The sequence below is a fragment of the Nyctibius grandis genome, chromosome Z (genome assembly GCF_013368605.1).
Source record: "Nyctibius grandis isolate bNycGra1 chromosome Z, bNycGra1.pri, whole genome shotgun sequence".
Lineage (NCBI taxonomy): Eukaryota > Metazoa > Chordata > Aves > Nyctibiiformes > Nyctibiidae > Nyctibius > Nyctibius grandis.
Window position 1 is genome coordinate 38,352,961 of NC_090695.1, and position 17,195 is coordinate 38,370,155.

Sequence of the window (17,195 nt, forward strand, 5' to 3'; positions counted from 1 at the left end):
AGTGGTTGGATAACCTGGTGTCATAAGTGGTTGTTTTAAGTGGTTGGATAACCCTTGGCCTTTTCACAGAGCTGCTTGGTATAGTACCATGGGGTAAAGCCCTGGAGGGAAGAGGGGCCCAAGAAAGCTGGTTAATATTCAAGGATCACCTCCTTCAAGCTCAGAAGCAATGCATCCTGACAAAGAGGAAGTCAGGCAAAAATGCCAGAAGGCTGCATGGATGAACAAGGAGCTCCTGGATAAACTGAGGCACAAAAAGGAAGCCTACAGAGGGTGGAAGCAAGGCCAAGTAGCCTGGGAGGAATACAGGGAAATTGTCCAAGCAGCCAGGGATCAGGTTAGGAAAGCTAAAGCCCTGGTAGGATTAAATCTGGCCAGGGACATCAAGGGCAACAAGAAAAGCTTCTGTAAGTATGTCAGTGATAAAAGGAAGACTAGGGAAAATGTGGGCCCTTGCAGAAGGAAACAGGAGACCTGGTTACCCAGGATATGGAGAAGGCTGAGGTACTCAACGACTTCTTTGCCTCAGTCTTCACCAGCAGGCACTCAAGCCACACTGTCCAAGTCATAGAAGGCAAAGGCAGGGACCGGGAGAATGAAGAACCCCCCACGGTAGGAGAAGATCAGGTTTGAGACCACCTGAGGAACCTGAAGGTGCACAAGTCCATGGGACCTGATGAGGTCCATCCCAGAGTCCCGAGGGAACTGGCAGATGAAGTTGGTAAGCCACTATCCATCATTTTTGAGAAGTTGTGGCAGGCTGGTGAAGTTCCCACTGACTGGAAAAGGGGAAACATAACCCTCATTTTTAAAAAGGGAAAAAAGGAAGACCTGGGGAACTACGGGCCAGTCAGTCTCACCTCTGTGCCCAGCAAGATCATGGAGCAGATCCTCCTGGAAACTATGCTAAGGCACATGGAAAACAGGGAGGTAATTGGTGACAGCCAACATGGCTTCACTAAGGGCAAATCACGGCTGACAAATTTGGTGGCCTTCAGCGACAGGGTTACAGTGTTGATAAAAAAGGGAAGAGTGACTGATGTCATCTACCTGGACTTGTGCAAAGCATTTGACACTGTCCCTCATGACATCCTTGTCTCTAAATTGAAGAGACATGGACTTGATGGTTGGACCACTTGGTGGATAAAGAATTGGCTGGATGGTCACACTCAAAGAGTTGTGGTCAATGGCTCGATGTCCAAGTGGACAGCAGTGACGAGTGACGTTCCTCGGGGGTCAGTATTGGGACCGGTCTTGTTTAACATCTTTGTCGGTGACATGGACAGTGGGTTTGAGTGCGCCCTCAGCAAGTTTGCCGACGACACCAAGGTGTGTGTGTGTGGTCAACATGCTGGAGGGAAGGGATGCCATCCAGACGGACCTTGACAGGCTTGAGAAGTGAGCCAATGCGAACCGCGTGAAGTTCAACAAGGCCAAGTGCAAGGTCCTGCATGTGGGTCAGGGCAATCCCAAGCACAAATACAGGCTGGGTGGAGAATGGATTGAGAGCAGCCCTGAGGAGAAGGACTTGGGCATGATGGTTGACAAGAAGCTCAACATGATCTGGCAATGTGCGCTTGCAGCCCAGAAGGCCAGCCGTATCCTGGGCTGCATCAAAAGCAGCGTGATCAGCAGGTCGAGGGGAGGTGATTCTGCCCCTCTACTCTGCTCTCATGAGACCCGACCTGGAGTACTGCGTCCAGCTCTGGGGTCCCCAACATAAGAAGGACATGGACCTGTTGGAACGAGTCCGGAGGAGGGCCACGAAGATGATCAGAGGGCTGGAGCACCTCTCTTATGAAGACAGGCTGAGAGAGTTGGGGTTGTTTATCCTGGAGAAGAGAAGGCTCTGGGGAGACCTTATAGCAGCCTTCCAGTACCTGAAGGGGGGGGCCTACAAGGCAGCTGGAGAGGGACTTTTTACAAGGGTGTGTAGTGATAGGACAAGGGGTAACGGTTTTAAACTGAAAGAGGGTAGATTTAGATGAGATATGAGGAAGAAATCCCTCAGTGTGAGGGTGGTGAGATACTGGAACAGGTTGCCCAGAGAAGCTGTGGATGCCCACTCCCTGGCAGTGTTCAAGGCCAGGTGGGATGAGGCTTTGAGCAACCTGGTCTAGTGGAAAGGTGTCCCTGCCCATGGCAGAGGGGTTGGGACTAGGTGATCTTTAAGGTCCCTTCCAACCCAAAGCATTCTGTGGTTCTGTGATTCTATGACATGGTAACAGAGGAGATGACTATGCAGTTTAATAACTAGTCCTCTGAGAATACTAATGATGACCGTTTCCTCATGGTACTTATCACCTGATTGTTATAAATGTTAGTTAAACATCACTGTATGTGATTGATTGTTTTAGAATGCTAATATTTACAAATTCAGAATTTTGTAAGCCAAAGATAAGGAGAATGTGAATGAGTTGGTAACGTGACTGTCAGAATCCAAACACTTGATTCTGTTATGGTCAAAAGATTTGTCTGTTCTGTTGCTCAGGGTGCCAGGAGTTTCCTCTCTTAAAATGAAAAAGTCAATTTTTTTAAAAAAAGAAAAAATGGATTTTAACTTTTTTAAATGGCTTGCCAGTGTTACTTGGGAAGCTTGTCATAGAGCCAGGAGGGGTCCTAGCTCCTTTGGGTTCCCATTCAGTGCTTTGATCTTGAATGGCATGTTTTGTTTGTTCACGTCTTCCCTTTTTGAACTTGATCAGTAAACGTTCTTCCACTTCTGAAAATATAACATTAAGTTGTTTAGCTGGGTGTGCATTCACTGTAGTGTTGTCCCATTTTCTGCACTGCATAAAGCAATGCAAATTTTGTCCAACTATAGCTAATATTCTGAAGCATTCACATCCAGGGGAAGAAATTGATGGCATAAGCTCATGCAACTAGTTTTAAGACAGCTGTTACCCGAGAGTTCACATGTGGTCACCAATGATGGTGTCAAATAACTTCTGGCTCTGTACTGGGACACTTACCTGCAGAGCGTAGTAGCTTGGCTCTTAGGACAGTGTACTACTTTCACATTGCTTGCATGTTTTGATTTGGAAAGTAATATTAATATATGAGTAATATTAATATATATATTTGCGTTGCATATAAAAATAATCAGGATATTAGGACAAATTGAAGCATAGAGATGTTAGAAAGCATGCATTTAAATAATGGTGAATACAATGAATTATTTGGAGTTCTTGGCTTGTATGCCTGTAAAAGATACAGTCTGTCTTCTTTGTTTATCCTTCTTCATGTCTAGGAATATTTTTATGCTTGGTAGTTATCCCTTGCTTTAAATCATTTTATACTTTATTTAGAACAGAAATTCATTATTGTGTGTGCATTATCCTGATTGATACAATGAACATGAGGCTCTTAGATACCACCTTGATGCCCAAAAGCATGATAATGAGCTGAATTTTTTTACAATGGTAGGAAATGTTTGTGAAACCCTTTTAACGTAGCGTTCAGGCAGTCAGACTTGCTACAGAAATCTGGTTTATAATAGTCTGTTATGTATGAAGGTAAAGATACGTTCACGTGTGCGCTTTGCACTTTGTGTAGAGACTGATGATTGGTGCTCTTATGTGAACGCGTGCAACATACTTCTATTAAGGTGCTTATCTAGTTTTTTATGTCCTCTCTTCTTTCAGAAGAACACTAATGCTTTAGAACACCTCTCAGGAACTCAAGGCTATACATCTATATCATACTTTTCCCATGCTTCTCAGAATTACAGAATTAAGAAAAAAGAAATTGCTTCCACAGCATCTTTTTAGGTGTTACCATTACCCCAGAGAATCCTGGAATAAGTTTGGATAAAAACCATTCAGTATATAGGAGTTTTATTAATCACGACTTTGAACTTTGGGGTTGCTTTGATTTGACAGATGGAGCAATAGTGTGTATTTTTCTCTTTAATTGATGTAGCTTCATCTCTTTTGCCTGAGAACGGTCTAATTGCCACTTTGGAAATAATTTCTTGCCCAGCTTTACCTGTGAATGTTTTGTACCACCAAATTACAGCCTCATATATTCTCTTCTATCTTTTTCATCTATGACTTTCCATAATCTTTTCCTAAGTAGCTTCTATTTCATGACTGTACCTCTTCACAGTCTCATCCTTTCAGAAAAGTTTTTGTCTTATTCTTTGCCTTATAGCGGTAAATATGTTTTTATATATTGCTACGGTATCGGTTTATCTCAGTTCCAATATGTTGATTAGTTTTCCAGGGAAATCTGCTGCCTGGCACTGCTGCTGTCCAGCAAATTACAGGACAAGTGATTTTCTGGCTTTTTTAATCTAGGAAAAATACATGGATTTTAATGATAAAGAGATGGGATTACCAAGTAGCAGTTAAAAGCAAAATGAATCCTGAAGCATGTCACTAGGCAGATCTGTGCTGCTCACAGCCTGTTTTTTATATTTTACACGGTTGTTTCAGACAAGAGCTAGAAATTGAAAATTTGCACTGAAATGTGATGAAAACCAGCTTGAGTCTTCTTAGAGACTTTTTTCCCTTCTCATCTGTATTAGGAATAACAGTGACCCAGTCGTATCTAAGTTGATAATATTTGCTACCTTGCCCTGGCTTTTTGAGATAGATATAAACAGAATGAAATGGATTTAAACTTATTGTTGTTTCTGCTTGTGACATGGATACCACCAGTGTTTCCATAGCTTCATTTTTCAGTCTGTTCTTTCCCCCCAAAATTCTATGACCAAGAACCTTTCAGGGTCCATGAAGTCTTTGTTATAGACTACCTGAGATCAGAAGCCAGCTACCTAATGGAAGCAGACAGAGTCTAAGAAAGCTTAGTCATGTGTATCCTAGATCACATATATAATGAACCAAACAACATTGTCTAGTGGATTTCAGTCTTTAAATTGACGAGAGCAACAGCCGGACTTTCTTTGGGAGATTACAGTGACAGGAATAAAAAGATGCAAGTGTGAAAGGACAAAATGTTCATTTACAACCTTGTACACCACGGGTGTGTGATGAAGAAAGAAGAAAAAATATATATTAGGAGAAATTGATTGGTCAGTACTAGCCATACAGTCAGGTAATTTATATTTGTAGCATGAATTTGTATTTGTAGCATTAGGCAATTCCTTATAGTATTTTTTTTTTCTCAAATAAACCAGGAAAATGTACAAGGCATAATTTGGGGGACATAGGGAGGATTTAGTAGTAGGTTTCCATTATTTGTGTGCTATTTTGAAGTGCTTTCATGGTCCCAAAATAGAAGTTTGCCTGCCCTAAAATTGTAAAAATGTATCTGGTACCTTTTTATGGCTGTGCTGTTGATTCCTGTAATATACCAATGATATTTTACTTTTCAGCAGTCTTTGCAGTTCTTGCTGGATAACTGTAACTATATTCCCATTTTAATATTCAGATATAAACAAAAAATTATCTTTACTGTGCAAATGAGAAATGCCTTTGGGATATGTAAAACCCTCCAGGTATTTTTCAAACAAGCCATTGTAAAAGTACTACTCATGTTAGTACACTTTCTAGCTACTTTAAATACTATTGATCTCAGTATTATGTAAAGCGCATGCTATTTCTAGTTGACTGCCTTTTGAAAGATTCTTTTTTTTTTTCATGATGAGTGGAAAAAAAAAAGTGCTAGAAAGTACCTTTTACAAGTAAATGGATGTATAAACTCAAATAGAGTTGGGGTTCAGATGAGAGTATCAAAGGTTTTGAAATATTTTTATAAACTTTGAGATCTCTCCTTTAAGTCTTTTCTCTTATACATGAAATCTTGACAAGTCAACTGACTCTAATTTTCCTCTAGGGCTTCTAGCTGACTCCTTTCCTTTCTTCTGGAAGGGAGATATAGCAAGATCCATTAATAATCAAACTGTGGCAGTGATATAAGACTTGGTGGATGTAAATGGGGATTCTATTATGCTAGACGATACCCTCGCAGATAGTTACATTTGGCAAGCTTGCCTTACATAAATGTTTTTCTGCACCTAACTTCCAAGTGTGCCATGTCTTGCAAGTCGTAACAAAGAGCAAGAATGGATTTATCATTTCAGGCTACTCTGGGAAACAGTGGCAACCTGAATGTTAGTGCCAGTGATTACAGGAGAGTTTTGTTGTTTTTCTTCCTGGGGAGTTACATCTGTTTGAACGTGTACAAATGGACAAAACCTTGGCTGAAGAGCAAGCAATCAGAAAAAAACAAAAGAATTTTTGGAAAGGTAATCACAGGAACTTACTCTGCAGTTTGCTGCATCCTGTAAATAGCAAATTGTGGAAGAAACATTAAACTGGTTGACATAGATTCCTCACCGACTGATGATATGCAGATACACTAAAAATGACAAGTACTTTTTATGTAAAAGGATAAGTGAATGTGGTGTATGAATGAGCAATATAGATTGCTGATGTTAATTGAAAAATGATTTAAAAAACTATATCTTGCATCTTTTGAAGGGACAATAAATAGCTTGCAGAAACTTTCTTAAATCACTTACCATTTTACTCTTGTGAAAATTAACAGGAAACAGCATGACAGGAGAACGAGAAGTAAACAAGTTCTAACACGTTTTTAAAGGCCATTACTGTTTTGTCACTCTGAGTTTAAAATAAACTGGACTCCCTAGTTATTATCACTCAACAAAGTGGACAGAATAATAGAACGTAAGATTACAACCTTTCTATCTAAGGTCAAATAATTGTGATTTTTCTACAGTTGATGAAAGTTTAATATCCTGTTTCATTAAAAATTCTCAGAACATTGAACATAAGTCAACATTCCATGGAGAAGGTGGTATTATGCAGCTTGCATGTGTGCATATCTGCATATCGGAGCACAAAATATCGACATGATAATTGCAGTCAAGCCTGATTGAACAGTGGCCTCTGGGAATTCAGCTGGTGGTATACCAACTGGATGGCTGCTCAGGACACAGTTTGAAATGCAAGGTGCAAGTTAGCACTTTATTCAGCACAGGCAGGCATCATTTAAAAATCCTTGGGGGAAACCCTGGTGATGTGCAGATGTTAAAGCAGTCTGTTCTGAAGTGCTGATATTTTGAACACTGTAAGAGGCTTCTGTATTTTAGATGAAAAATGTTTGCAAAATTATTAGGGAAAAATGTCACTATTTTCTTTACTACTGTAGTGAAAAAATATGTTTAGTATTTTATGTACATTGCTTAAAATAAGAGGCCTTAATCATCTAATGAATTAAATCAATCAAGTTAGAGATGTAAGAAAAATTACAATAATGATGCTTTTCCATTTTGATACGTACCATGGAACATAGAACTGGCTCTATAAATAATTCACTAAGGAAATAATTTAATTTTGCAACTTTTCTTTAATTAGATCTTAAATTATTTTTGTAAGGAAACAAGAATAGTTGTATGCAATTTTGCTATAGAAAATAACTTCTGTCTTAGAAAAGTGCAAAATGTGTGCTATCAATTTGAATTCTCTTTGCTCTATGCTGTCCAAATATTTTAAAAGTACTATTTGTAAGTATTAAAAGAAAAAAATAATTATAATGTGTATCAATTATAATTCATCATGAAGTATAAGGAACTTTTAGAAACTGAGGTGAAAATAAACTTTGTTAAATGAAAACTATTTAGCACTATTTTTTTATCTCCTCTTAATAGGTACGTGGAAATACAGTACGGTTTCTAGTTGGAAGATTAAGGCATAGGCTTTCTTTCTGCTAACCACTGACTGTGCAGCTGCAGAGATGTGGCTGTACACAGTAAACTACAATACTGGTGCCATATTTACAGTAACATTGACAGTCTGTGCTCTACAACTCCACTTTGCACATGGGCAATTCGTTATCTATTTGATACCAACATTGAATGTATGCACTTGTGTAAGTCTGTAAAATAGCTGGAAGTGGGAAGACTGAGAGAGGTGATAATCAAATTAAATCACAGAATCACAGAATCAACCAGGTTGGAAGAGACCTCTGGGATCATCGAGTCCAACTATTGCCCTGACACCACCATGTCAACTAGACCATGGCACTAAGTGCCATGTCCAGTCTTTTCTTAAACACATCCAGAGATGGTGACTCCACTACCTCCCTGGGCAGCCCGTTCCAACGTCTAATAAGCCTTTTTGAGAAGAAATTCTTCCTAATGTCCAACCTGAACCTCCTCTGGTGAAGCTTGAGGCTACGTCCTCTTGTCCTATCACTAGTTGCCTGGGAGAAGAGGCCAACTCCCACTCCCCTACAACCTCCCTTCAGGTAGTTGTAGACTGCACTAAGGTCACCTCTGAGCCTCCTCTTCTCCAGGCTAAACAACCCCAGCTCCCTCAGCCGTTCCTCATAGGTCATACCCTTCAGACCCTTCAGCAGCTTGGTCGCCTGCCTCTGGACTCGCTCCAATACCTCAACATCTTTCTTGAAGTGGGGGGCCCAGAACTGGACACAGTACTCAAGGTGTGGCCTCACCAGTGCCGAGTAGAGAGGGACGATCACTTCCCTAGACCGGCTGGCTACACTATTCTTAATAGAGGCCAGGATGCCGTTGGCCTTCTTGGCCACCTGGGCACACTGCTGGCTCATGTTTAGCTGGCTGTCGATCAGCACCCCCAGGTCTCTTTCCACCGGGCCGCTTTCTAACCACTCTTCCCCCAGCCTGTAGCGCTGCATGGGGTTGTTGTGGCCAAAGTGTAAGACCCGGCACTTATTCTTGTTGAACCTCATGCCGTTGGTCTCAGCCCATCTATCTAACCTGCCCAGATTCCTCTGTAGGGCCTTTCTACCCTCCAGCAGATCGACACTGCCACCCAGCTTGGTGTCATCTGCAAATTTACTGAGGGTGCACTCAATCCCTACGTCTAGATCATCTAAAAAGATATTGAACAGCACCGGCCCCAGAACTGAGCCCTGGGGAACACCGCTAGTGACCGGCCGCCAGCTGGACTTTACCCCATTCACCACCACTCTCTGGGCTCGGCCATCCAGCCAGTTTTTAACCCATCGAAGAATCCACCCATCCAAGCCCCGGGCAGCCAGTTTGCCTAGGAGGATGCTGTGGGAGACAGTGTCGAATACCTTACTGAAGTCTAGATAGACTACATCCACAGCCCTGCCCTCATCTACTAAGCGGGTCACTTGGTCATAGAAGGAGATGAAGTTGGTCAAGCAGGACCTGCCTTTCATGAATCCATGTTGGCTGACCCCGATGCCCCGATTGTCCTGCATCTGCTGTGTAATGGCACTCAGGATGATCTGTTCCATCACCTTGCCTGGCACCGAGGTCAGGCTGACAGGCCTATAGTTCCCTGGATCATCCTTCCGACCCTTCTTGTAGATGGGCGTTACATTTGCTAATTTCCAGTCATCTGGAACTTCTCCAGTTAACCGGGACTGCTGGTAGATAATCGAGAGTGGTTTGGCAAGTTCATTTGCCAGTTCCTTCATTACTCTGGGGTGAATCCCATCCGGGCCCATAGCCTTGTGGGTGTCCAACTGGCACAGCAGGTCACTAACCATCTCCTCCTGGATTACGGGGCGTTCACACAGCCCCCGGTCCCTGACTTCAGGCTCTGAGGCCCGAATGTTGCATCACACAATGCAACAAGCTGATGTTTTTGATATTTTTTAGCCTTTCTAGTTCTGCAGTGCTTTAGATTCAAAGAAATGTCTTTTGAAGGTAACAATATTTCTAGAAGTAGTTTATTTTTAGTTATATAGGTATACTGTTAAAATATAGCCATTGTACTTTTACCACACAGCCCAAAGTTTGCAGTGTAACCTTAACTTTCTCAGCTGTTTAAGGCCAAATTTGTAGATGCCTTTTTTTTTTTTTAAATCCTGCTATTTGTGAAACTGAAAGGACATATTCCATGAAACCTGGAAACAGCAAATTCAATATATTAGTTAAAATTATTTTCATTTAATTGATGTAAAAATGACATAATTATATATAACTCTGAATTACTTTTTCTTGAGAAATGGTTAATTGCTTGACTGATTAAGACTTGTGGTAGCATACAAAGTGCCTCTTTTCCCAGACTGCCTTTGCTGAAGATTTTGGGAAGCATGGTAGTTTATAAACTTCAGCAAAATTCTGTTTTTTAAAACCTTAAGGTTTTTGTAGTACGTGTACTGTATTCGTACCGCATTCATAGTTAAATGTTTCCTCATCGTCTAATGTTTCATTTTTCACAAGCCATTAAAAATGTGCCAAACCTCAAAAATATTATCCTGCCCAGTTGTGTAAAGTATAGCATAACACAGGAAAAAAAATCATAACACAGGAAAAGTGTTAAGCTTAAGAATATTTTCTCAGTTTCTTCATTTTTGTAGGAAGCTGAATCTCTATAATCTTTGTAGCTAAATACATCTGTGTTAAACATTTAAAATGGGTAGTACTCATGGGAAAACTGATTGGAGCTTAAAACTTGTACAAATTGACAGCCTCTCTTCGCTCCATTTTTCATCCTAAAGAAGTCTGCAAATATTCTTAGCTCATATCATTATTGCTCATCAGTGGTTCTAATTAGCTAAACGGGAGTTTGTCTCAGTCATTGATCATCATCAGCTTCTTGACAGTGCCTTAATTTTTTTTCCCTCATATTCCAGTGGACTTTTTTTAATATATTGTAAATATATAACAACTCTATTAATAAAGTTGGTCGAGGATTTTTCAAAATATTTGTTACCCTTCTAAAAACGAGGAGGTGATTGCTACAATTCTTATAAAATCTCAGATCAAATATGATATGTGAGTTTCAGCCAGTCATACTACCTTGGGTATCTGTGGGGAACTGTCCTGTAATGAGCACTAGAAGCTGTCTTATGCCATCAGGAGAAGCTGCTGATAAAGTTCCGTATGAAGTTTCAGTTTATGCTTTAGGCTTCTGACAACATCCATTGTGTGCTTAAATTCTGATAGTTAGGATTTTTTTATTTAGCTATGGGTAGTAACTGGTGGAACTATTTTTAGGGGCATTACTACAGCCTGTGCTGTCTAGAGAGCCTGAAAACCTCAGAAAGCCAAAAAAACTTGAATTTACTTTAGACTTTTCCCACTCATTATGATGACGATAGGTCTGTATTAATAAACTTCGTTCCTTGACAGCTTTGTTCGAAGGACTGTTTGAGCGAGCATCGGATGTACAGGGAAAATACTGCATTTAACTAGAAATGCATTTTGAGCCATTGGCTAGTGTGTGTCTGTCTTACAGGCACATTTTTTCCTTTAATGAAGGTCTGTTTTTGCTTTCCAATCCCAGACTTTATTCTTTAAACCTCTTTTGTGCAGCCTTGTCCTAAAGTCACAGGGCTCCATAAATTCTTGACTACCAATAATACTCCACAATGAGCTGCGCGTACTGTTTTTCAGTTCTCCAGTGCAGTTTGTTCTTTTGCTTGGTTCTTGGCTGGTTTATTTACTTTCTTCCTGTTCTCTGTTTAAAATAAATAAATAAATAAAAAAATCAAAACCCCACAGCTGTAGAGTTCTTTGAGCCTTGCTTTGGGAAATCTACCTGACCCATCAGGTTTTCAGATCAATTAATCCATTAGAAAACAAGTTTAATAAATTTTCAAGTGGTGATTGCATAGCTGAGTTAAAAGGCTAGTTAATTATGTAGTATTCGTGTTTAATTGGGCCTTATTTTAAGAAAGGCTGACTTTGTGAGAGGAGATAGTGGTCAGAGGAGTTGGGAAGACAATGGCATATTGTGGATAGTAGATACAGAATGAGTGGTTAGAGCAATGGTTTAATTTAAGTAGAAATATAAAATAAAAGCAGATGAAATGGAGGGGGCAATACCTCACTGTGGCAACAGAGAATGGCTAGGACATGTCAGCCAGTGGTTAAGGTCAGGATACTTTTGAGGGCTGGAGGCAATGCTATTTAGTGGTTCATGGTGCTTATGTGTGAGTGTATATAATACTTAGAGTTTAGACATAGATTAATATAGGTCCATCACTTCCTCAGATTACAGTGCAGCGTGCTTATGGGAGAGAGATACCTTCTTCCCAAAATATGTGAGTGGGTCAGTTTCATTAACTGTCATGTGTTATGAAACCTGTTTGTGGTTTTCTCTCTTGTGCTCCCTTTTTTGTCCTTAGTTTTTTTCCAAAGGACGTCACAGTGTAACCTTTGGAAGACATCAGATAACTTCGTATTTGCATGGATCTCTGTAATTGCAGTCTACTTAGTTCATTTTTAGTAGATGTTCAGAGAGAAACTATGAAAAACTGGCTGTACTTTGTATTTCACTGCTCATGTCTTCATAGCAACCTATCATGACAGTTCCTTGATGCTACTGATTGCAGGTGATCAGATGCTTTGAGGTCAAGATCTGATGTGCATTTTTCTGTTAAGTTTCTGTCTCAGTGAAAATCTTAAATACCTTTCAGACATGAAAAGTCTTTTGGAATACTTGTTGAATATTCATGTTTTCACTATTTTTCTGCTCATTACAGCTCCTGAATTATTTTCTTTATGGAATTAGATTTTTTTTAATGCCATGCAATTGCTTAAGATCCCATATGTTTTTGTTTGCCCTAGCTAAATGTAGTTTAAGTACATATCTTTTCAGCTAGGTTTTCCTTAGTTTTCTTCCAGTGCTACAATGCATTAGTGCTGCTGTATTTGCAGTAGGAGAGCAGTATTTACACTTGTGATGCCTTGAGACTTCGGTTTTCAAAAAATCTTGCTTTAAATTCCATACCATTTTTATTTATTTGTCTATTCAGGATCAGACTAGGTATTTTAGCAGTCATAAACCTTTATTTAAAAAAACAAGATATTGGATGGCCTGGGGAGGGACAGTATAGTTTAGCCTTTAAAATCATTGATAACAGTAGCATACACAGTAATACATAATAGCAGAGAAAAATAATTGTCTGTATATTTACTGTCCGTATTGGTCTCTCTTACGAAATGCTTCAGCAGATGAAGCCTTTTGTGCACAGCTGGATATTCTCATTCACTTTTGATCAGATTTACAGATTCGTGGATACCACTCTTCCATTTCCTTCCACCTCTGAAACTTTCCCATTTTGGTAGAGCAAAAGTTGCGCAAGTAGGGTTCTCTGGCTTCTAGGGGTGGCTTATATCTAGCCATGGGGGAAGTTTAACTGTATTGTGAGAGCAGGGATAATCTGAATGAGTTTCTGCTCCTCTGTCACCTGTGTTGCTGGAGATGCCTGAAGTATTTGGCCATTTTTAGGGAGTATATGTTTCTCAGACCTTTTGTCTCAGATATATGATAGGAACTCTGTCTTGTGCTAAGGAATCTCTGTGTATCCTTACTGTCGCAACATTTTTTTTCTTTCTACCTAAACCAGAAGCCAGTAAGGGCATCAACATTTAAAACTCAGTCAAGAAATAGGATAACAATGAGATGAGGTGGTTTGTTGAGATAATGATTCATTGGCTGGTTTTCTACGAAGTGTTGCAGAGATGATTATAGGCCTGCACTTAGTAACCACATAGAGAGGCTCTGCTCGTCCCCATTACCCAATCTTTGAGCTGCCTTGTTTTCCTCTGGTAAAAGTTATAGCTTCTGTCCTTGTGAAAGACAGTAAAATAGTTATCCATGATGTTCAAAAGTGTTGTTTCAGGCAAAGAAATGCCAGGTAGTTGAGAAGGACTTCACAAACCCAAGCAGCTTAGTGGCTCTACATTGCCAAGAAGGGGAAAAAAGCATTTTGCTCATTCTATGAACAAGTATACGTTCTGCATTTGGGAAAGAATGTGACAGATAATTTCAACTGTTTAAAATGTATTTTAAGACCTCTTGCCTCTGTTTCTTTTTGAACAAAGTTGTGTTAGATGCTTACAGATGTGATTTGCTGTCACTTGCCATATGCTCCTTGATTAATTCTGCAAGGCTTGTCAGCTTCAGATAATTTAATTTTCTGTGCTTTAAAATGACATTCATTATCAGGACATGAAAAATTCAAATTATTAACTGCAAATTATCACTAATAAAGTGTCTATTTATTTTGTTTGTTTCCAGAGAAAAGCAGAAAGCTGAAGTCAAGGACAGAAGGGTTTTAGAGATTTTGCAAGCCAAAGACAGCAAAATAGAAACCCTAGAACAGGTTCGTATTATGTTTAAGTGGAGCAGTTAAGAAAAATTCTATCATTGACATCAAATTTATATTTCCTAAGTTGTGAAGTAATTTGCTGTTGTGTCTTAAATTGAAAGTGCCAGATGATTCAGAGATTACAACCTTCTGATAAAGAACTAAACTATTCTGAGTTGTTCAAACAGTTGACCTTTCACCTAAAAAGTTCCTATGATTTTAGATGAAACTTTTTCTGAAAAGTTTTGTCAACTCATTGCCTTATTTTGCCTAATCGACTAACCTAAATTGGATTTTAATCTGGAAGAGTTGTGACTATGTTTAGGTTTGTAATGTGCCCATGTTTTGGAAAGACTTGCCATCCTGACAAATACAAAAATAAAACGTTTCTGGAGTAATGAGGACTAAGCATGTAGTATCCTAAAAGGAATACAGGTGTGTATTTTACTGTTACTAACCTATAACAATATTTACTAAGTTAACTGTTAGCGTAAAGTATAAAACAGTACTGACAAATCCAAAATGTCATATGTCTTATGTCATATGTATTCTCTATTGAACTGTTCACTCAAAACTGAGTGCTATGTATCAGTAAAAGAAATTTCAATGAAGACCATGTATTGAGCCAAGCCATTGGAGAAATTGAGGAAATACAAGTACCTTTTCTAAAAATCAAAATAATTATTTGAAAAGTAACTAAAGCTTTTGAACTCTTCATAGTATTTGAAGTATGATACTTATGAAATACAACACTAACAAATACTAAATAAACACAAGAGAACAATAAACATTGCACCTTCCTTTTCTCCATAAATCTCAAAAGACTATATCTTCAAGACTATGAGGAGAACAGAATGTGTTTTTCCCTATTATTAAGAATGTTAATAAGAAGAAAGTCATAATCAGACCAAGTGTGATATGGAGGGAGAGAAAAAGAATTCGAATTACGTCACAGATAATAAAGCTGATAGCAAAAACACAGACAAGGTCAAGGATGTGCTTTCAGATGTCTAAATCCTGCAATTCCTGGGGTTGAAAGGCTGACTGATACATAGCTTTTCATAGAATCACAGAATGGTTGAGGTTGCAGGTCATCTGGTCCACCACCCCTGCTCAAGCGGGGTCACCTAGAGCCGGTTGCCCAGGACCATGTCCAGACAGCTTTTTAATATCTCCAAGGATGGAGACTCCACAACTTCCCTTGGCAACCTGTGCCAGTGCTCGGTCACCTTCACAGTGAAAAACTGTTTCCTGATGTTCAGAGGGAACCTCCTGTGTTTCAGTTAGTGCCCATTGCCTCTGGTCCTGTCGCTGGCCACTGCTGTAAAGAGCCTGGCTGCATCTTCTTTGCATCTCTTCCCTTCAGGTATTTGTATACATTGATGAGATTACCCCTGAGCATTTTCTTCTTTTGGCTGGAGAGTCCCGCCTTTCTCAACCTTTCCTTATAGGAGAGATGCTCCAGCATCTAAATCATCTTCACGGCCATTCGCTGGACCCTTTCCAGTAACTCCATATCTCTCTTGTACTATAGAGCCCAGAACTGGCTAAGGACTCCAGGTGTGGCCTGACCAGTGCTGAGTAGAGAGTAAGGATCACCTCCCTTGACCTGCTGGCAATACTTTGCCTAATGCAGCCCAGGATACCATTTACCGTCTTTGTCACAGTGGCACTTTGCTGGCTCATGGTCAACCTGTTGTCTACCAGGACTCTCAGGTCCTTTTCTGCAAATCTGCTTTCCAGCTGGGCAGCCTCCAGCATATATTGGTGCATGGACCTCAGTGTACAAGGTTGCGTGAAGTTGTTCCTCCCCAGGTGTAGGACTTTTCATTTCCCAGTGTTGAATTTTGTGAGATTCCATCCAGCCTGTCCAGCTGCTGAACAGCAGCACAACCCTCTGGCATATCAGCCACTCCTCACAGTTTTGTGCCATCAGCAACCTTGCTGAGGGTGAACTCTGCCCTGTAATGCAGATCAGTAGTGAATTTCGTCATGTTTCTGGTGGCCTTTACTAGGATCTTGCTTGAATTGAGGTAAGTCATGTAGCCATTGGTGTAAACTCAGGTTTCCACAGCTTACGTACTTCTGGTTTGTTCAAAATAAACCTGATACACCTGCTGCCTGACAAGAAACACCACTGAAATGAGGTTATTAATCCCTTTATTTTGTATTACAGCAGTGGCTGGAGTTTCTGTGTGTTGTCACACCGTCATGGCTGTAGGTGTGATTTGTAATGTGTCTGGTGCAGGCATGCATGCACATCATTTTTATAAACCAGCAATGCATGATTGTTCCTGCATTTCTACCCTATCCTTAGCTGAAAGAGAAAAAACCTGTGTAAGAAGTTTGTAAGAATTTGTGTGCAATAATGTCCTTTTAAGAAGGGCTGCCTGCTGTGGCAGCCTCTGAACCTGTAGTGTGCATCTCTGTGAGATTACTCTCTGTGGTATCAGATCAATTTCAGAAGCTGAAATTGAAATTGATCAGAAATCTGAAATTGATAGTGTGATGCAGTTACCATCTGGAAGTGGAGAGAGGCTGAAAATGTAACTAGAACCAGGGAAAAGTGGCAGCCAGGAAAGGAGGGCTTGGCAACAGGATGGAAGGAATTAACAGATGAGGAGGACAGAAGCTGCTTTTTTGATGATTGTCACAACTTTAATGCGTGTTGTAATATTGCCCTTTCAAATAGCTTCCCTTAGACTATCATCGACTCGGGAGTCAGGGGATGTGTGTGAAGGGCACCAGATGGTGCCAATGGCCAGTGCTGTACATAAGAGCTGCATACAAAAGGTGGTGCCATTCTGATCTTCTTGCCTCATCCATTGGCTGGGATGCCACAGGACTGAAACAAGAGAGGGATCATTTTCTGAGTTTTTGGAGGGATTTTAGTGGTTTGGTAATCAAAGACTGGACCCTGCATAGTAAGGAGCATTCTCATTTATTTTGTTTTTCTGAATTTGTTCTTTCTTTGTTCATCTAAGGAGAAAAATATATAATTTGTGTAATTAACATGCAAATAGGTTGCTTATGAAACTGAGTTTTGACAGTAATGACAATGAATGTTCTTTTTTGTGTAGTATACACAGCAAGACTTCAAGGTTGTGTATTGCAGTCTACCAATCTGTTACATCTAGGACAGTGAGATT

General features: G+C 40.0%; 1 protein-coding gene across 1 annotated transcript in view; it reads left to right on the forward strand.

The window, feature by feature from the left end:
- CNTLN (centlein) overlaps positions 1 to 17,195 on the forward strand; it is a 205,264-nt gene that overhangs the window by 18,842 nt on the left and 169,227 nt on the right. The window contains exon 3 of the mRNA XM_068422921.1: positions 13,977 to 14,061. Within this exon, the coding sequence (XP_068279022.1) occupies positions 13,977 to 14,061 (85 nt within the window). The remainder of the gene's footprint in view (positions 1 to 13,976; positions 14,062 to 17,195) is intronic.